Below are 21,002 nucleotides of genomic sequence, written 5' to 3' on the forward strand. Positions count from 1 at the left end.
GCTTCATTTGTATAATCACACTTATTCAACTCACAACCCTATAGGAGAGACTGATTCCCAGGCTCATGATCAGGAGTTAGGAAAGGTATCACGCTGGGATTTGAAATCCTTAGTTTCCAGAGCCAGGCCTCTTAATGAGTTCTACCATGAGTGCCAATCACAGGGCCTGAAATATGGCATCTCATTACATGTGTGTTGAATCTCTGAACATTAGCCCAACGAAAGAAGTTTTCTGAGGTCCACCTAAGCACACATAAGCAGCTTGCATAGCACCATGACTCAAAATGGGTCAGTGGGTATCTAACTACTCATGACTCGAAGAGTGTCTTGAGAATAAGCAGCAGGACCATCACCTGGAAGGGATTAAAAATGCAGAATCTCAGGCCCTACTGCAGACCTACAGAATCAGAATCTGTATTCTAACAAGGGCCCCAGATGGCTCGTCTGTACATTCTAGTTTGAGAAGCCATGGTCTACCCCCCATGTCTTTGATGACTGAGCATGACTTAGCTTAGGCAGATAGATGGAACACATTTCAGCAGAATCAATGGACGGCATTTTTCATGTTCATTTCAGGCACTGGAGAAATGCATATAGGCTGGTAGGGAGACACTTAAACTTTAAAATCCAAATGTGTTTAAGAGAAGGTTAAAATTCAGGTCCAAACACTCTGCAAGTCCTGAATTTAAGTGCAGAGCAGTGTCTTATAAAGAATGGTGATAAGGCAGAGCCATGTTGATTTGAACTGGCAGGCGTTGGGGGAGTTTTATCTTGGGTTGAACTGCCAGGAGGGCGAGCTTGCTCAGTCATGGGGCTCACGGAGTCTATTAATTCTGAACTGCTCAGAGCCTTCTAGCACAGAGATAAAGATGTATGAGAGGGTGTGTGGGGGTGTGTGCACACGTGTGCATGTGTGAGAAGGGGCAGGCAGAGAGGCAGGGAGGAAGAGAAATTGAGACAGGAAATCTCTCTCAATTATTTTCTGTCAATCATAATATGAAACATAATCCCCTTCCTACCCAAGGCTTTTTCCAGGGATCATGGCATCACAGCAGGAAAAGAAGGTAAAAATATATGTATGCTTCTAATAAGTTGGGTTTGATTGGGGTTCGTATAGAGTAATTGCTTCTGGCCAACATTTCTCGGGATGGGGAGATGGCAGGCTGGGGGCTGGGGGCCCTGGGCAGTTAGCAACCCTCATTCTGCTTGCCCCCGGCTGTGTGATCTTGGAAAAGTGACTTTGCATCTCTGTTGAGCTCTAAAATAAAGAGCTACAACAGTGCCAATGATACTGTTTCTCCATGAGGGTTCAACATGGAGGCACTGGGCAGGGGGGTGGGAAGGTGCAGGACCCCACAGGTATTTCCAGGGATAATGACAGGATTGTAGACTTGATGTCCGGGCCAGCTTTGTTTGCTTTACCTCATCCCCTCCAACTCACCCCTTTGCACAGAGCTACAGCACAGAGCCCGAGTCCTGTTTCACTGCTTCTCTTAAAAGGTGAAATAGTTAGAGCCTGACATCATCCTGAAACACTAGAACATGCTATGGATTTATAGCCTTCTGTATTCCTGGTCCTGAGCCAGTCTCGGAAATTCACGGAACCATCAGGAGTATTTTTCTCTAACTTAAGAAGCTTTCTAAGACTCTGATCAAGAGCCTTTCAGTTGCTTTTCCAATAGGACAGCATTTCAGTGTTGAGAACTGTCCTTGGAGACCATCTAGTCTAACCTGTTCATTTAAAATCTGAGTAAATTGGGACTTGGGGAAGGAAAGAGACTTGCCTAAGGCCATACTGCCAAGTAGAATCAAAGCTGAGAACAACCCTGTGTATTGCTCTGAGCCAGTAGGATTCCCATGTCATACCAGGCACACTCTAGAAACAAACTGTCTACCTTCAAGTGTGTCTAAGTTGCATGCTCTTTTTTGCCCAACCTCTGTCTGTCTGTCTATCCATCAACAGGGTTTCTCTACCTCAGCATGACTGACATTTTGGACTGGATAATTCTTTCTTGCTAAATCTGTAGATTTAGCAGCATCACTGTCCTCTACCCACTAGATGCCAGTAGCATTCCCCCATTTGTAACAGCCAGAACTATTTCTAGACACGGCCAAATGTCTCCTAGAGGATAAAATTCCCCCAGTTGGGAACCACTACAGATTTCTCATTGTCTCCAGCTCTATTTATACCACAACAACACACTAGCATGCATGCACTTGGACGCGCACACACACACTCACACAGTGGTTTCATTCCCTTAAAAACAAGTGGGAAATGAGAGCAGTCTAGAGGGAACTAACTCTAGAGTTTGAAGTCTCTATCATGTGAAGCTGCAGAGTCCCTCATTTCCAAGATACCACAGATTGAAGACGGTGACTGGACCCTGGGTGTATCACTGGGGGAGCAGCGGGCCTTGGCAAACACCAAGACTGTCACTCTCCTGAGCCCTAACCTCCCCAGATGAAGATGCTCAACAAGGGAGGCATTGCTATCCATTGGTATAAACAACAGGAACATTCTATCGAGGGAAAAAAGGTTGAGCACGTTGTTGTGCCCTCATTCGATGGAATATTGTGTGGTCATTAAAAACATCACCTTTAGGGAGATGGAAATAACCCAGAAGGATGCTTTTGTCTTGTGATGTTAAGTGAAAAAGTTGGGTGGGAAGTGATTAGGAAAACTGCTACCATGTGGAATAATATAGGTAGCATAATATGAAGTAAAAAAAAAGAACATAAAATTTTATGTTCTAAAATTTTATATATTTGCTTTCAAATATGGACAAGTTACCAAAAAACACACGCACATACAGACGTGTACTGGAAGAAAGCACAGAAAAATCAAAATTAAAGAGCTACGCTGTTTACTTACTGGGCCTGGTTCAGAAACCATTGTCTTTTCTGACTCTTGGTGATGGGTTTGTGTAAATATATGGATATGGCTTATGGATATGAATACTTTGGATGTAAGAAGAGTTCCCGGTGGTGTTGGTGGACCACGGAGGAACAAGGAGTTCTTAACGAGCTCACTTTCTCTTGTCTCTTTGGTATCTCTGAAGCCAAGCCCTGACTGGCTGTGTCAGCACCATGCGGTTGCTGGGCTGGGAAGATATTTGCATGCGTTAAGAGGCAAGGGGTAGAAGAAGAAAGCTATCAATAGACAGAGCTGGAGACTTGAACTCCAAATGTGGCTCAGCCACGGACTTGTGTGTGACCCTGGATAAGCCCCGTTCCTTCTGTGGGTCTCAGTTTCCCCACCGGCAAAACAGGGCTAATGATATCATGTTATTTTCTTCAGAGCAATGCTTGGTGGTTGAGATGAGATAAGAAGTGCTAAGGAGTTCTGTAAACTGGAAAGCAGTAAAGAGACTGTTCACCATCACCACTACCATCACCATCGTCATGGTCATGATCACCATCACCATTATCATCACCACTAAAGTTATTCCTGTGCTAATCCAATTTCCTCCTGAAGAAGTTTCTAATTCTCACCTAAGTGCATTAGGGCCTCCTTGTCCCATGGCCAAGTTGCTACTCCTGCCAATTCCTCCTCCGAGGAGTTTGCAAAGAAGATATTAAGGTGTGTTGATCCATCCAGTCTAAGAATGTTCTTCAGTTCATTAACATCCAAGTATGCTCTGTAACAGAAAAAGAACCTTGGCTGTCATCACCATCCAAAAAAGGTACTATTCAAATAATAGCTATTCCCCCGAGTAGTTAAGAGCTACTATGTGCCAGGTACTTTGCTAAACACTTTATACACATCACCTCAATGACTTCCCCCAATAATATTATAAGGTAAGTGGAGATGATCCCATTTTACAGCTAAGAAAATTAAGTCCTTATAAGTTGAAGAGACATGACAAGTTTGCTCAGCTTGTAAATTGCAGAGTTCAGTTTAGAGCGTACATTTACTTAAAATCAACATCTTTGCCCTTAAGGACTGCTATCTTGCCTGATGAAAGGGCCCCAAAATGACCATGCAAATCAAGAATACAGACCATGAAAAAGACAACATGCCTTCTAGTCTTGGCTTCTTTTCTACTTCACTCATTCACTATGGACGTCAGACCATTTTTTTTGGCAAATATGGAGCTGCACTAGGAGGCCTGCTTTGCCTCTCTATACCAACCTTGCAGTGAGGGATTATTGCTCTGTTTTCAAGATAAGGAACATGTGGCCCACATGTGATTAAAAAGGTTGTCCAAAGTTGCAGAACTAGGTTTCAGGGCCAATTCTGTCTACCTTGGAAACCTATGATCTTGTCACTGGGCATCACGCTGCCCCCACCCCCCAGATGATTCTGCATTCTGCAAGCCTCTCTTTATTTGTCTGTAAAATGGACTTGGAGAGGGATGTTGTATTTGGACTGGCTGCCACTTGGACTGACGGATCAGGAAAGCAAACTAACTCTCCATTATCATCATCAGCTCTTTAATACGTAGAACGATCACAGGTTGGTGAGAGGAAGAAATGGTCTTTGGAAAGAGACTGGGCACCTCCTAGGTACTCAGTAAGAACTCCTCCTTCACAAAGTATGAACTCTCCTATTACCACTGAAATGCTAAAGCTTTCCATCAGTCACGGGCATATTACTCAACGGATCATTTTCTAAATCGACAGAGGCATCTAGCTCCTCTCTCTTGAGTCTTTCAGCCTCCATTTTATGTCTGCTGTCATGTATCCTTGTGAGCAGCTGACAATCATTTCTTGAGTAAGGTTGGAAATGAATCAATGAATAAAAACATACATAAACAAGCAAGTAGGCAGCTTGATGTAGTAGGTGAGATGAAGCCTATGAATAACGATATTTAATGTCTGATGGGCCCTTCTATGTGGTCCAACTTTACATGGATTATCTCCTTTAATCAATCTTCTTAATAAGACCGAGGTAGGTAGTATTATGATGCCTATATACTGGAGGAGGGAAAAGAGACTTCAGCTTCAGACCTTGCTAAGGTCACACTGCGGGTTGGAAGTTGTTTCCTTTTTCATAATGCTATCTGTCCCTGAGGGGTTGACACAAATCCTGGCTGGTAGAATACTTAGGACAGTTCCCTTCTCCTTCCCTCCTGGGGTTATAGAAGGGCCTCCTGTATGTGAAAGAGTAAGTCCAAGGTCCCCAGCATGGCCTCCAAGACACTGCCTCCCTCTCCAGCCCCATCTCTCTTGGCTCCCTCTCCTGAATCTCCCACTGTGGGTTGGGGGCACCCACCACGATGCATCATTCGTGGCGCCTTCACTCACGCTGTTCCCTCTGTAAGGGACTCCGCTCTGCATTTTGCCCTCTGATGAACAAATCCAAAGCCCATGCTGGTACCGCTCCTCAAGGAAGGCTTCCCTGATTCCCATCTCTCCTCCACCTCCTTTACCATCTCTACGGTCATCCACCTCCTATAAGTACGTGCACTCACACCATTCCAAATCATCACTCCACCTGTCTGTACCCACCACTGTCTGTGGCTCCCTGGGGCAAGGCATGTGCCTTATCCATTTCTGTTTACCCGGTTCTCAGTATAGGGCTTGCCTCCGGGCGAGCACTCAGTAGACGTCGATGGGGTCGAATTTACATTGGGAAAGAAAAAAGCTAAAATATTTAGGTGCCGGTCTCCTTCCTATGAGGCCTCAGTTTCCTTACTAATAGACTAGGATTAGCAGCAGCTACTTAGTGCTTCCCAGAGCATTCCTACAGGTCACAGACCCACACCTCTACTCCAATGGGAATGGATACATTTGAGACCTAGAGAGCCCTCCTCGTCCCCTACATCATCAAGAGCCCACAATTGATCATGTGACCATAATTTTTTTCTGGCTTTTCAAAAAAAGGTGAACATGAGTTAGAGATACAGACAGGGCCAAAAAGAGGTCATAGCCATGTCTGGCTTGAGCTGAACAATTTCAAGATGGCCACATGCTCAGATATTGACCCGAAATCTTGCTGCCAAGCTTTCTCTCCCTGGAAATTCTAACCTTCACCTTCTTAGCCTGGAAGCCTCATAAGGAGTTTTGGCCAGTCTATTCTGTGATCAGAGAAGGAAAGAAGAAAGAAAACTAACATTTATTAAACACTTGCTGTATGCCAGCCCCGTGCTAGCAAACACCTGTCATCCCATCTCTGCAGTATTTGAAGTTATGCAGCACCGTGGGTAGGATGACTTGTTCTCAAGCCAGAGTCCTGGGTTTGAATCCAGCTCCTCCTCCCCGATGTGTGGGTCACCCTGGTCAATGTACTTCACTGCCTGGGCCCCAGTGTCTATACACACAAAACAGTCTACCTCATCGGGTTCCCCAGAGGATTTGGGACGTAATAAAGGAAGCATAAAGGACTTAGGACAATACCTGGCATGTAGAAAAGCTCAATCAGTGTTTAGCTATTCCTATTATTTATCCCCATCTTACAGATGAAGGAACAGGGGTTCAGAGATCACATAAATAGTGACAACGCCAAGCACAAATCTCGATGTGTCCAATTCTTTCCACAGCCTCACTCTCATTTCCAGGCTCACGCAGAGCCACGGTGCAAAGGGAAACAATGCGTGGGCGAATGAAAACAAAGAGAAGCCGAGATTTTCTTGGATCAGCCCTTCCCACATTATTTATTTTTTTCTAATTGATTTGTCCGTTTCCATCAAGCATTCTCTCAGGCAGAGAACACAGATGTTATTAGACAAAGTCATCTCTTTGCCCTGCCGCTCTAGGCTGAGAAAGCTTCGTGAGAGGAAGAGATGGGGTAAGGTGGGGCGGGGGAGACATTTTAATTGGTTGTTTATTCAGTTGTAATTGCAGAAGCCAATCTTTTCAAGGGGTGGTACTCATCCTGGCCCAAGGCAGACATGTGGGATGTTGGAGCCTCTCCCTTGCTTGTATGTGGGTTTTTTTTTTCACACTTTGAGAAGCCTCCATTTCCCCCAAGAGGAAGAATCCATGGAAGCCATCCAGGTTCTTGGCCCCCCAGGCCTCTCTTTTCTCCATCTCTTTTGGGGGGGGCCACCCAAAGAAAAACAGCTCTGTGGCTAAGAACTTTCCTTCTGTGGGCGGAGGTCTTCCCACCAATTCAGAGCCAAGCTGGGTGTCTCCCGAATGCATCAAAGGAAAATCTCGGAGAGGGGGGCAGGAGTCCATGTGGGTATTTTCTTCTCTTCCCCTACCTTGAGAATGTTTAATTCCTCCTGCCAACAAATGGAGGTGAAAGCACAGAAGGTCAAATAGAGATGGGTCATCAGAGTCTAGGGAGATTGGTGAAGAGGGAAGGAAAAAGACTTACCCAGGGCCCCTTGGCTTTCCATTTTGTACCTGTGGGAAGGTTAGCCTCATGTGTATGTTGCAAATTGGTCAAATCTATTTAAAAATATTGGGGTGCCTGGGTGGCTCAGTCGTTAAGTGTCTGCCTTCAGCTCAGGTCGTGATCCCAGGGTCCTGGGATTGAGCTCCGCATCGGGCTCCCTGCTCAGTGTGAAGCCTGCTTCTCCCTCTCCCACTCCCCCTGCTTGTGTTCCCTCTCTCGCTGTGTCTCTCTCTGTCAAATAAATAAAAAAATCTTAAAAAAAATAAAAATAAAAAATAAAAAAATCATTACCCATGCTCCATGAAAATCAATACAAATACAAATCTCGATGTGTTTATTAATTTAAATGCCAATACTACTCAGAGCTGGATGTCCATGGGCAAGTTGCTTTACCTCTCTGTCAGTTAGCAGACCGGCAGGATTCAATGGGACAGCTCAGCACAGCCTGCGCCCACACTCCCCTTTATACTCTGGTCTCCTATTTTTCTTACTGAGGAAAAACCTAAACTGTCTGCCTCTGGGTGGTTCTCAGGGTCTCAGCTTCCCACATCTCATCCCCACCACCCAACCTTCTTCTTCCTCCAGCAACTTCAACCTCAAGTTCTCAGGGTGTCCTCATCTCTGGAGCTTTTGGGTTCCCTCGATTATGCCCACTCCTCACGCATGCCTATTGGTTTCCATCCTCTGCCTCATGACTTTCCTTCTGGAGTCTCTGCCTCTTAAAATCTTATCGTCCCTGCAAAGTCCAGCTTCCATCCACTCTTGACCACCCTCACCTATAAAATGGGAGGATGACAGTCACCTCTCAGAGGGTCAGAGGCCACACAAAGAAAATGCCTCACACAGTGCCTGATGGGTAGAAGACACACGTTGATTAGCATAAGCTATTGTTGTTACATTATTGTTATCACACTGGTAATTATTAGCAGCACCAAAATCATCATGCCTCTAGCTGACAATGACTTCTCCCTCCTCAAAGCCTCCCCCTTCTGATTCTAGTACTTCTCACCCTGCTTTGCTTTATCTTCTCCATGAGCACCTGTCTTCTTCATCAGGCTATGAGCTTCAAGTAGGTAGGGACCAAGTCTTCATATCTCTGTGCTCCCTAAAACTTTAGGCAGAGAACAAGCGAGCAAGCCAGATAGACCACTGATCAGCAGGTGTTGAGTACCACTCTCTTAAATTGTGTAACTTCAAAACAAGTTGAAGAAGTCCAGGCTCAGGGAAGTGAAGTGACTTGCGCAAGGCATTAAAGAAGGGACACAGAAGGGCCTGACAAGCCTCCATTCACTAGCCTATGTGTAGCAGCACTTTTGTGTGAATTAGTAAATCACCTCTTCATTCAGGGGAACACAGTTCCCTGCCAGGGTGCATGGCTTCGAGAGTCAAGCATGGGAGGGATTGCAGCTCCAGGCACCCCTCAGCTGAGCATCCCTGCACAGAGCCTGCATTGCCTGAGTGTCTGGCCTCTGACCCTACACTCTGCTGTCCGGTCTGCCGCTCAGAATCCCTTTCTGTTCAGTGAGTTTGTGAATTAGATCCGTGTTTTCCAAATCCCAGTCTACAGAGGGCTAAATCCACAAGAAGCAGATGTGCGTTTAAAGGAAAAGAGTTTTCTGATTCAAATGGGTTTAGGACATGCTCTGTTAAACAATGTTCAGTGCATACATTTTTTCACTGCAAGCATTATCAGAGCCTTTAACATGCAAAATGGGAGTAGAGCAGATAGCGTGTGAGTGTTCCCAGACACATGTGACCATAATCCTTTCCCCCCAACCCTAACCTCTGCCTCTGCCAAAAATAAAATAACAGCACAACCAACAGAGTTTGGGAAATGTTGGGCTAAATTGGAAAGCCCCTCCTCATTTAGACCCTCTCCCTAAGCTGCCTTTCAAGAGAGGTGTCTCAGTGTCTCTTTGCTTCCTGCACAGTCCATGCCCCTGGGTCCTACCGTGAAGATTGTGGGTCCCCTGGAATGTCAGTTGCAGGGGGGCCCAGCCCCAGAGTGCCAAGGCACCCAGACTTTCCCCCTCTGCCAGAACAGCATTTCAAAGCCATGAGGGCAGCTCTGGAGGGAGATCAAAGCTCTCTCAACTCCACTGTCATTAGAATATTTTCTTTATGCATCTCACTCGCTGGTGAGTGCCAATAACATATTTCCTAAATGCACTGGCCTGAGATGGTACAACTCTGTAATAATCTCAAGGAGAGGGCTGTCAGGGCCTGTTTTATTGAAAGGGAAGCAAAAGGGAACTGCATTCAAAAACAGAGCAACAACAACAGGTCCCTTAAGTGAAATTATGGAGGGCTTGAGTTTTTCCAGCTCTAGAGACAGAATACACAGGCTCTCCCATTTTACAGATGGTTGATCAGAAGTATGTCTCACAGTGAGCCCAGATCGAGACTGACCAGTGTTTGTTTCTACTCCCACTTAAAGCCAACTGATGTCCCCATTGTTGAAGAGAGAGCCAGAGGAGATTTTTGAGAAGTGTCCTGCCCAAGTTCTGCTCCCTAGGCTCTTGACAGGTGCAGGCAGGACACAGCGATGGTGCTGGCCACATGCTGATGCACTCCACCTGAGGAGGGTTTGTCTGAGATGAACCTGGCTGTGACTGGGCCACCTCCAAGCCAGGGGCTGGTGACAGTTCTTTCAGATTAAAGGAAAAAGCAGCAGGGTGCCACAGAAACATGAACATCTTTTTTTAAAGGGGAAATTAAAAATATATATACATGGCAGCATAACATTTAAATAGAGTGCCTTAGAGCCGTATTCTACTTGTAATTCATATGGAAGATGGTCTTACATTGTAAGACTCTCTGTTACTTCATAATTAAATACCCTTGGGTACAGTTCTAGATAGAATTGTTCTGGACTGAGGTCTATTCTTCATTCAGTGATATGAAAGTGGAGGGCACAAGTACATCAAAGTTTATGGTACACATTTTTGTATTCACCATTTTCTTTTGGCATTACCACACCAAGAAGTACTTCATTGTTGTAATCATTGGCTTTATAACTTTTTGAAAAAAGCCTCATCTTAAGAGAGAGATAGTCTAGGGTTCAAGTCCTACTTCTTCTGCCAAGAAGTGTCCCTGTGACATTAGGGAAGGGACTCAACCTCTCTGAACCTATCTTCACCTGTAAAATGGGGATTATAAAATTCAACCTAGGCAGGAGAATATAAAAATTTAAGGAGGTAACATGTGAGAAAGCAAGAAGCGTGCCCAACTCATGAAAAGGGCCCAAGAGGCATGATTCTCTTTTTAGCTTGCTCATGCAGCTGAAGGAAACTGGCCTTCGCTGCCTTAGCTCCCAATGCCCGCCGTCTTTCTCCCATCAGGGAACCCTGCTCCCATCACTGTATCAGGGTGCTTATCTCCTCCACAGGTGGTCGACCTGTTTCTACAACTCACAGGGCAAGTCCTGTAGCACTGCCCATTTCCAAATTCTGATTGCAGCCTGTCATTCCCAAGGAGGATCTCAAGTCTCTGAATCACTACTCCAATTTCAGAACACACCAGACCATTTGAAAGTGATTATTAAATATAAAGATCAAAGCTACCCAAGGCAAGTCATTAAAGCAAGATAAACCTCAGAATGTTTATTGCATCCATATCCTTGTTGCAATTAACAAGCATTCCCCAAGCCGTGGCCAGTGCTGAACCCTGGATTCTGTGTTTTTATCCCAAGGGTCCTAATGATCTGGACTTTATTCTCTTGCTTAGTTTCATTGTCAGAAATGTCTAAATCTGCCTCTCTTGTAAGAGGAGGCACAGAAAAAAAAATAAAGTGCTTTGGAGAGTTTATTAAATTCTCAGAATCCTGAATGATTGGTTTCCAAAATAACAGCTCTTGTATAAAAGCCTGACACACAGTCTAAGAAAAAAATGTAACAGCACCAATGAAAGAGCAATTGAAAAATCGATCATTCTTTCTTTCATTTATTGAATAAGTCACTCGTTCATTCCCTCCCCCCCGCCTTCATTTTCCTTTCTTCTCTCCTCTCTGCAAATCATTCATTCAGTCGGTTCCTCTTTTGTTCACCAATCCTTGCAGAGATTCTATTATAACCATGCCCTAAGCTAGCAACTGGGCACACAAATATGAAAGAGAAACAATTTTCACTCTCAGAGGGTTAGCAGTTTTATGAAGGAAGTGAGACAAATAATCAGATGATCACAACATAATGTGATAATACTAATAAAACCTACCATTTGGGGGAGTTTACGACACACTGGCACTGTTGAAGTACTTTTCAAAATGATCTCTTTGAAGCTTTACAAAAACCCTATGTGTTAAGTAGGAGTATCCCCAGTTTATAGGGGAAGAAACTGAGACCCAGGGAGGTGACGCCATTTTTCCAAGGTCCCTCTACCTGGCTACAGGTGTGGGAGGCGGGATATGGCCGCTCATCTGTTGGATATTGCAGACCATATCCCTAATCATTAATATCTAACCTTCTCTAATGACATGTGTTTTCACACAGGGGGTGCTGAATGGGAGGGAAGCACAGAACAATGACACTTACCCAGCTGAAGGTGGCTAAGACATCACTGGGCTTTTCATACGAAGAACAAACCTTGGTTGGATATCGGGCCAAGTGTAGGAGACAGGGTAAAGGGCAGGGGCTCCAGAAAGCCAGGAAGCCTGAAAGAGCAGGGGAAGGGTAGGACCTTCCAAGGTATCTGGTGCACTTGCAAAGCTGGGAACATGGGAACAACTCCACAAAGTGGGCCTGGAGGGGTCAGCAATGGCCACATCAGACAGGTCTTATATACCAGGTTATAGTGGATGGACAGTGTCCTGAAGGCTCTGAGCAGACCCTTTCTTTCCTTTCTGGAGGAATGTGGAAGATGCACAAAGGGAGGGATGGCAGTAAAGACCCTAGCAGGGACTTGCAGAAAAGCAGGTGGGTCTGAGACTATCAAAAAAGGAAAGGTATTTATTCATGGGGAACAATGTAATACTGGATGTGGGTAGGAGAAAGAGGAGGTGAAATGATGGGTCTGGATTCTAATTTGTACCACTGGAGTATTTCTCATTTATCAGGCTCAGATTCTATACTTCAAAGTCCCTGATATTGCTGCCTAAAACTATAGGCCCACCAGGAGAGTTGGCTCCCTGGGGTTGTGCCCTCTGCTAAGTCACGGGGAAGGACAACTCTCAGGAAAGTCACTGGTCTGCAGCTTTCTGCAGAATGGGATCAGGATGAGACCTGGAGAGGAGTGGGATCGAGAATCCTGAGGATTTGGGTGGAGGAGAAGGTGCTGATTCAGAAGTAGGACGGCCAATGGAGAGGTTCTCAGAGCTTTGGGTCATTAAAAAAAAAAAACGGGGGGGGAAGTACGATTTTTACTTTGTAAAAAAAAAAAAACGCCCGAAAAGGAGCCCCCCCCCCCCCCCCCAACACACACCATTTAAGATGCCCTTCACATAATAAAATAAAGGGTACTGGAATAATCCTCCTAAGGAAAGAACAAGATAATCTCAGAAGAGACGACGCTAGTGATAAATGAATACCCTTTCACTAGGATCTACTCAGCTCCTATTTTTCTCATTTGCCTTTTTGAAAATGGCTTTCAGAGACTGCTGGGGCAGAAGGCAGAGTCAGAACACCTGGTTCCTGGCAAGCTGAGCTCTACTCACTTGGTTAGCGTGACTCAGCCTAGAAGTGACTCTGACCCTCGATGAGTCAAGTACCCATCCTCTGCGTTCCCTCAGACCTTGGACTTCTCTATAAAGCATTTATCCAACTAGCTACTTATCTACCTGCAGAAAATTCCATGAGTGCAAGATCACACCTTTCTTGTGAAATATTCATTGCCAGGCCTCTAGCACCTAGCACCGTGCCTGCACATCACAGGTGTGCATGCACTCACATGCACTGTAGAAGGAATAGTCACTTCCCTAAGATCTTTTCTTGGGGTTTTATAATCTCTGCTTTGATAGCCCCATATTCTCAGAGTTTACTTCTTTTCAGGAAGCCATGAAACATGAAGAATACCTTGACAGGTAAAGAGAAATAACAATTAAAGTACGATGGTGGGTTCGAAAGTACCAGAACAGTAATGTGACCATCGCACATCAAACTACTGTTTTCACAACACAGGTGTGCAGTTCCCGAGCCCACAAGTGAGCTCTTCCCACCACCTCTCTTTCTTCTTAGAAAATCAAAACCACAATTGATAAATAATAGAACTGACCACATTAAGCAGAATGTACCCAGCTCACCAGCACCCTGTGGTTTGTCGTCCACTTGAAGTGCAATTAAAATAAAGCCAAATCACTGCTTTTCATAAGGCGTAGCAGCCACCATGTCCTGGGTGCAGGCGATTTTTCAGTAGACTGTCTAGTCTGGCTCTAATTCTGAGCCACATAAGCCATTATAACTTATACGATGACTGACTGAATAATATTGTGTTTGGGAAGGATAGAGCAAAAATTACATCATCATCACCGATGTGTGTCAATATGGCAACTTCTAGATTTTAGCCTGAACTGTGGCCCCATGCAAATTGCCTGACTATAGGCAAATAGGAGAATCACGTAGAGACACAACCAAATAGTCACTACAGTAGATGGAGATCTCTCTGGATGACTTGAACAAGTCTAGTAACATCCCCAAATTTGGGTCCCTAACGGGGTTAAAAACAGAGTGCTCAAAAGGTCATGTGACAATCAAAAAGTTTAAGTATGGGGACATAATGCTGAGATTGTACGTCAGGCTATCAAAAGTCGCATTAAATTCAAATGGATTTTTGGAAAGAGGATGCCACTTTCAGGGTTTAAGGGAAAATAAAATGGCAGACTCGTAGACTACCCCAGTAGGGTGCCACCATCAGGCTGCCACAGAGACCTGAGTATTGGGAGTCAGATTCATTCCAGTTGTCAGAGAGTATAATTGTTCTTTTACTTCTACACTGAACACATCAGACTCAATTGGCCAGAGGGGCTGGTAAATACTTTGAAGGCTGAGGGATGGTCTCTTATACCCCTGGATGTCCCCAGTGTCAACACACAGCCTTACTCATACCTTCTCGATGTCAAGCTTCCCATTTGTATTCCAGCTGCAGTCCCCATAGGCCTGCAACCTGGATTACAATGTCTGATTTGAAAATGTATGAATAGTAACAGATCTTAGAAACATCCTACGCAAATCCTCCCATTTTACAGATGAAGAACTTAAAATAAAAGAACTGACTTACACCATGCTGGCTAAGATGTCACTGGAAATAGCTAGTCACTTCCTTCCTCATGTTTTGCCAAGCCACAGGGCAAACTGTGTTTTTCTACCATGAATCCTCCTGGGAAAGAGCTGTCTCTCCCTTATGCCTCTCTCCCACCCTCTGTAAGAGCCTGAGATTGTCCATGCTTGTGTGGCGTTCTGGTCGCCCACCGTTGCCCCCTGTGGCCATACAAATAGTTTGGGAGGCAGGAGTCAAGCTCAAGGCTGGGGGCTGTGCTGTTTGAACTCAGAAAAGGCTGCAATCACAAACGTCAGACACCTGAAATGGAGACCATAATCTCCTCGCCCTCTCCCCACACCCCCCCCCCAGATCACCCAAACAACTGAGAGCATGGAAAAGAGAAAGAAAGGAAGGCACAGAGAGAGGGAGACAAGAAATCATGGCTCCAAAAACAAAACAAAACAAAGAACCCGGGAGATGGGAGCCTGTTGGACTCAGGCAAACAAACCCATGAGCACAACGCGGTCCCGTTTACACGCTAGTTTTGTGTTTCCAGAAAGTGAGAGCGGGGTTATGGAAGTCCCCTCGCAGGAGGTGGAGAATCGGCCAGCTGTGAGTCTGCAGGTACAAGCTGAGCCGCGCACAATTTAGGGGAATGTGTTTCCCCAACGCAAAGCGTCCCGGTGTCTGTCCATTCCACCCTCCCTCAAACCCCCACTGCTTTGTTTCCCACCCTGGAAGGGTGTCTGGCTGAGCTGAGGCTGTCATGAGTGGTCAGTGTCACCAGTGGATGGTGAAAGAAACAGGAGAGTGCTGATGAGGCCAGACCGGGGTGGAAAAACCCCAACTGCCTCCCGCTGGGGCCCTCGAGAGGGCACCAAGCGCTCCCGCCCATCCGTCCATCCGTCCATCCGGAAAGCTGGAAATGGAAATGCACCTCCAGGAAAAGGGGTGAGATAGGGAGCACCTGCAACTTTCACCTGTAGACTCTGAGACAGAGATCCTGCTGTGGTCAGAGCGAGAGGCGAGCAGGCTTCTTATGCTGCGTCTTATGTGGCTCAGTGGGGTCCTGAGTGCCCCAGGGGTGCCCACTTGGTTTCCAGCTCCTTCCCTAGGATGTGTGAAAGCTACACAGCAAGGCCCACCTGGGATCCCAGACATGCCTTGGCTTTATGCTGCGGATGCATAAACTTACTGCAGTGTGCTGCTTGGGACAATGAATATGGTATCATTTAGCACGTGCAGGGTTTTTGGAGTAAAGACAATCTTTTTAAAATGGAACCTGCAGGAGCCAAAATAAAAGGGCCTTTGGTAGAAGAGAGGGATTAGCTTGTCTCCAACCCCCACTCCAGCCCGAAGGTTCCAGGGAGGGGGCTCAGGATCCAGAGGGGGCTGGGAATTAGGGAATATGTGTGTAAGAGGTCAGAAGATTTCCCAGAGACGGAAAATCCCCAAACAACCACCACTGTTATTTTGATTGCTCCGTCAATGGCGGGTGCTGTTCTAAAGGGCTGACCCCTGTAGCATTTCACTGAATCCTCTGAGCCCCTCAATGTGGTAGACTGTGGTACTTTCATCCCCTCTTTCACGGAGGAAGCATCTGAGGCTTTGATAAAGTCAGAGACTTGTTCGAGGTCATGGAAATGTTTAAGTGGCTTGATTTCAAATATGCTTGGTCTCCAAAACTCATACTCTTATTTATTTTCGAGACTATACCAATCCTCCATGGCTTCTCACAAGTCCCTGTTTTGAGCTCCTTCTTAACGTCATGTGTAGAAGCCACAAACAGTCCTCTTTGCTCCATTCCCCCTCTATGCTGCTCTCAAAGACCAAAGTCACCTGTGCAGAGTCACAGATGGGACCTGTGAGTAAAGGTGAACTTGGTTGAGATGACAAGCATGAAGGTAACCCAGACAGAAGCAGAGAAAATGGGACCCTGCCACACATGGCCTGGATAGAGGTATTTGTGCATCTACATCCAAGCAGGCACATAGGCTGGAGATGATAAAAAAAATCTAGGACCTTCAATCAAATTAGCACATCACTCATGGTGACCAATCCCAACATCGCCCGGGATCGTTCCATGCGGAACTATGTCCTCTAACACAGTTCGACATTTGGGTCGTTTCAAAAATAGTGTGCGACCTCAATGGGTTTGATATGTTATACGGTCTTTATTTAAAAATACCAATTCTGTGACCAGGCCTAAAAAAACAAAAAAGTCAGTATTTTAAGAATGAAAGTAATCTGTGTAAATGCTCTCAGTGTGTGTACTGCAGTTTCAGCCAGGCCTTTTTTTTATGAGCCTGAAGAAAGGCAGTCTCCAGAAAACAATGCTGACTGAGAGGGGTCCGTATGTGCACTTGAGAAGGGAGGGGACTTGCACCTACTATGTGCCACACACTGTGACCAGGGGTTTGGCACAGATGACTTCGTGTAAGTTTCACGACGTGCTGTCGGAGAGCTGTCCTCACCCAATTTTTACAGATGAGAAACCAGCAACTCTTACTGAGAAACGAGCCAAGGTCAGACAGCTAATGAAGAGTGGAACCAGGATACAGACCCTGGTCAGTCTCCAACACATATCACTTTTCCACTCTACCAGGCCTGACTCCTGTTATTGCTTTAATGAATATTAGTCACATTAAATAAACTCTGATATTCTGATTATAAAATTCCAAGCAATTTCTCTTACACGATTACTGGAAAAGAATGAACAAAGTTACTGAACAAATAACAAAGCCCTCTTTCATCTGCGTGCTGGTTAACTCTTCCCAGAACTCTTGCTGGGATATTATTTTATGTGACCCTCAAGGCAACCACATGATCCAGGCGGTCAGATATTATTATTATTCCCTTTCCATAGATGTGGAAATGGAGGCTCAAGGAGATTATGAGACTTGCCCACGATTGCATAGCTAAGACACTGCTGAGCCGGGACCTAGCATCGACTTCTCCTGAATCCTCCCTTCATTCTGTATCAGTCTGATTCTCAGAGCTCCATAGCCAGAAAAACAAATCATGGCATTCAACCACATGAAGGCCCAAGTAGACTTACCTTTTCCTGGAACCCTCCCCTCACCTTCCCACCTCATTCTTTGTTCTTTTCTGTCATTACAAAGCCTGTGAATTCTGGTGGTCTGTTTGTGTACCTCCTCTCCCAGAAAACCTTTTCTGACTCCCTCAACCCACAGGGATCCTGCCTTTTTTTTCAGAGCTCCTGCAAGCCTGATCATCCGTGTGGTTCACTGAGAAATGAATCACCTGCCTTCTCACCGTCTCTTGAATGACTGTAACAAAATGTCATTGAACCACAGAATGTAAGCACCTTCAGGACACAAATCACAGGCTGGATCCCTAGGGAAGTTACCACAGTGCCCTGGGTATGAAAGTGTCTTAACAAAATACGGACGATGGGGAAGAACACAACCATACTAAACAGAACTTTTCCAAGTTGCAAATCCGAAGCTTCTAAGAGACCATGGCAATGGAGGAGGGCAGGAATGCCTTGGAATTAGGAGATGAAATCCTGGGTGTTGCTCTCAGTTTAGCCTCACTCTTGCTGGGAGGCCTGGGTCAGTGCTTGCCCCTCCTGGGAGCTCGGCTTCCTCATCTACAGCAAGAGAGGGCTGGACCCTGCCGCTCTTCCTTTCAGCCCAGAAAGTCCCTGATTCCATGCAACTTTTCCAGATTTGGGGAGAACTTGGGAGAAGGAAGTGTATGTTTCATGAGATCATCCCAAAAAAGAAGAGACCCCAACAGGGGAAGGCAAACCATTTAACGGTCTCTGACAAGGCGACGGGGAGGCCACTGAAGAGAACTGTAGTGCTGGCAGAGGGGTCGAGGAGCCTGCCTCAAGGCTAAATGCAGTCCTTTCCAAAGACTTCCAGCAATGTCAGCTCGGGTCCAAAAAAAATAGCATGGCCCCCGGGGAACGCCCTTGTTCCATTAAAAATAATAATAAAGGGAAGACAAAGAAAATGTTTCCCTATGAGCCAACAGTGTACAAGGGAAGTCTTTTTCTATCTTCCAATTGTATACAAGCAGATATTCATGAACAAAGGTCAAGTTCACCTAACTGTGCCATAGCTTGCAATTTGGAGGATACAAACAGAAGCTCAGTGGGTTTGTTGCAATATACTCTCACAATGGGGTACATGCAGCCAGCCCAAAGTGTCAAATGCCCCTGGAGTTCCTGATACCAGGGGTTTCCCTTAATACTCAGGTTTTTCCCTTTAATCTATAAAAAGGCATGTGAAATGCATTCTAACTTGTTAGTAGACATGTCTAATGGCTGCAGATGAAATTCTGCCCACCTGGCTCGTCTCCACCACTGTAGAGAATGGCCAAGTTCATTGGAATGTCTTTTTCTAAATGGCCAGTCTGATAGAAAAACGTTCACGGCTCACACAGACGGCTCCTCCTGGCTGACACTGGGGAGCCTTCTTTCACACCCGTGATCACAATGGCATGCTTTCTTGTCTGTCTTTTCCACTAGATGGTGAGCTCCAAAAGGCAGAGTCTGGGCCGGCACAGAGGGAGCATTCAACAAATATTCACTGGGAGAGGAAAAGAAGAAAAAAAAGCGAAGGAAGTAAGGGAAGGGAAGGGAAAGGCAAGGAGGGGAGGGGAGGGAAAGAGAAGGGAAAGAAGGGAGGAAGGAAGTGAAGAAAGGGAGAGAAGCAGGAAGGAAGGGTTTAACCTGGCATTAGTCTGCCATGAGATAAAGCAGACCCTCCCGTCCTTATGGTCTGGGTCCAGCCGTACAGAAAACTCATTCTCCAAGCCCTTCCTCCCCTCCTGTCCTCTTGCTTCTCCTGTGTCCTCCGCATGGGCTGTCTTCCTCTGTGTTCTGGACATGCTGTTTGCTCATCCACATCCGTTGCCTGTCCCTCTCCGCCCTGCTCTGTGCCCTGGGGAGGCTGGCCTCTTTGGGGTGCATCTATGGGTTCCTTTGCCCTGTGACTTCTAGCAGAAGGCGGGAAAGCAGAAGAGAATGACAACATAGCATTTACTCTCCTGGCTCCCTTCTGGCCTGGGGGCTCCAGTAGCTTGGCTACCCCTCTTTACAGAGAGTTACCACGGCTGCCCAGGAGTCCCCTGCTCACACTCTCGTAGGTTCCCAAACCACTCTCTCTTCTTGCCCTTCCAAGCCAAGGATGGAAATGGCTCCCCACTATTACTGACTCTGGCCTTGGCGACTGTCCTAAACCCTGCCTACCCTGTTGTGAATAGCCTCTCCTTCAAATGAGCCCCTCCTTCAACTCTCCTTAATTGTTCTGTTTGAATGTATCACCTGTTTTCTGCCAGGACCTGGCCTATGCAGCCTGCATCTCTACCTCCGAAAGTGTTGCCCATCCCCAGCATGCCTCCGCCAGCCAACCCACCTTGTTCCCCTCATCCGAGCAGATCTCTGCCCCCATAGAGCTCTTGTCCACCTGGGTGTCATGGATCAGAGCTTCTTATGGGTGAATAGGATTCCCCACCAAAGTGAAAGCCCGTTAATGGTGAGGGATGCCTCCCATTCATTGCAGCATCCCCAGTGAAGAGCAGAGGGCCTGGCAGGGATACACATACCCAAGAAATGTCTGTAACCAAATGTTACCATGTGGTTACATTAACACTATGGGAGGAAGATACCAGCAAAGAGTTGGGCTGTGCCGGGCTCAATCCCAAGACCATCAAGGCTACTCTCTACAGCACTGCCGTAATCCTCACTGTGCATGCCTCAGGTGACAGGGCGCTCACTCCCTTGCAGAGAAGTCCTCCCCTGGGAGCACCATTCTGAGGGGGGATGACATCATCTGTTACTCAGCTCTGAGCGGCCTCCTATAATTACAGCACCCCAGCCCTAGCCAGGGCTTAGAAACCATATAGAGGAATTCTGTTCCCTTTCCCACAGGATAGGCCTCTGGAGACTTGAAGTGCGTGTATCATGGCCCTATAGTCATGGCCCCAGGAGAATTTTCTCATCCGGGCCAAATGCGGTTAGTGGTTATGATATACAGCTCTTGCCACTCACTGTCCAGTCCCTCTCTTTGTGCACATCCTTCACTGGCTATTCTTATTCTGGCCCCTTAATAAGGAAAACTAGCTGCCAGTGTGGTTCTAATAGTTTTACAGGGGTTCATGGAACCCCAAGGCCATTATGCACTTCTCTCCCAAACTCATTCACTCAAGCACTCCATGACCCCAAGCTCTCGGGGACAGTTGGGAAGAGTGAGGATAGAACGTGAGGGGGCAGGGACCTGTGACCGTCCAGGATGTCGCCGGGACGGCGCTGGACAGCTGTGCCACAGCAGATGACCAGGAATCAGAAATCCAGAGCAACCTAACCCTAGTTCGACCACTAATGGACGGTATGAGTTTTGGCCTCAGTTTCCCTCTATGGGGGGTGAGGGGTTTGGACCAATGATCTCTGAGGATGTTTCTAGGTCTGACATTTGACCTCGGATTAGGTGCTCTCCTGGAGTCTAAACGTGTTAAAAGAAACACTTCTCTGACGGAGTTCACTGGTCTGCCCAGCTGC

At 46.3% G+C, this 21,002-nt stretch overlaps 1 protein-coding gene across 1 annotated transcript in view; it reads right to left on the reverse strand.

Moving 5' to 3' along the window:
* The window catches only part of PAPPA (pappalysin 1), a 237,966-nt gene that overhangs the window by 180,819 nt on the left and 36,145 nt on the right, over positions 1-21,002 (reverse strand). Inside the window, exon 4 of the mRNA XM_025888575.2 lies at positions 3,493-3,638. Coding sequence (XP_025744360.1) covers positions 3,493-3,638 — 146 coding nt within the window. The remainder of the gene's footprint in view (positions 1-3,492; positions 3,639-21,002) is intronic.

The sequence above is a fragment of the Callorhinus ursinus genome, unplaced genomic scaffold (genome assembly GCF_003265705.2).
Source record: "Callorhinus ursinus isolate GAN/ISIS: 27379988/994484 unplaced genomic scaffold, GSC_fseal_2.0 scaffold24, whole genome shotgun sequence".
NCBI classification, from domain to species: Eukaryota; Metazoa; Chordata; class Mammalia; order Carnivora; family Otariidae; genus Callorhinus; species Callorhinus ursinus.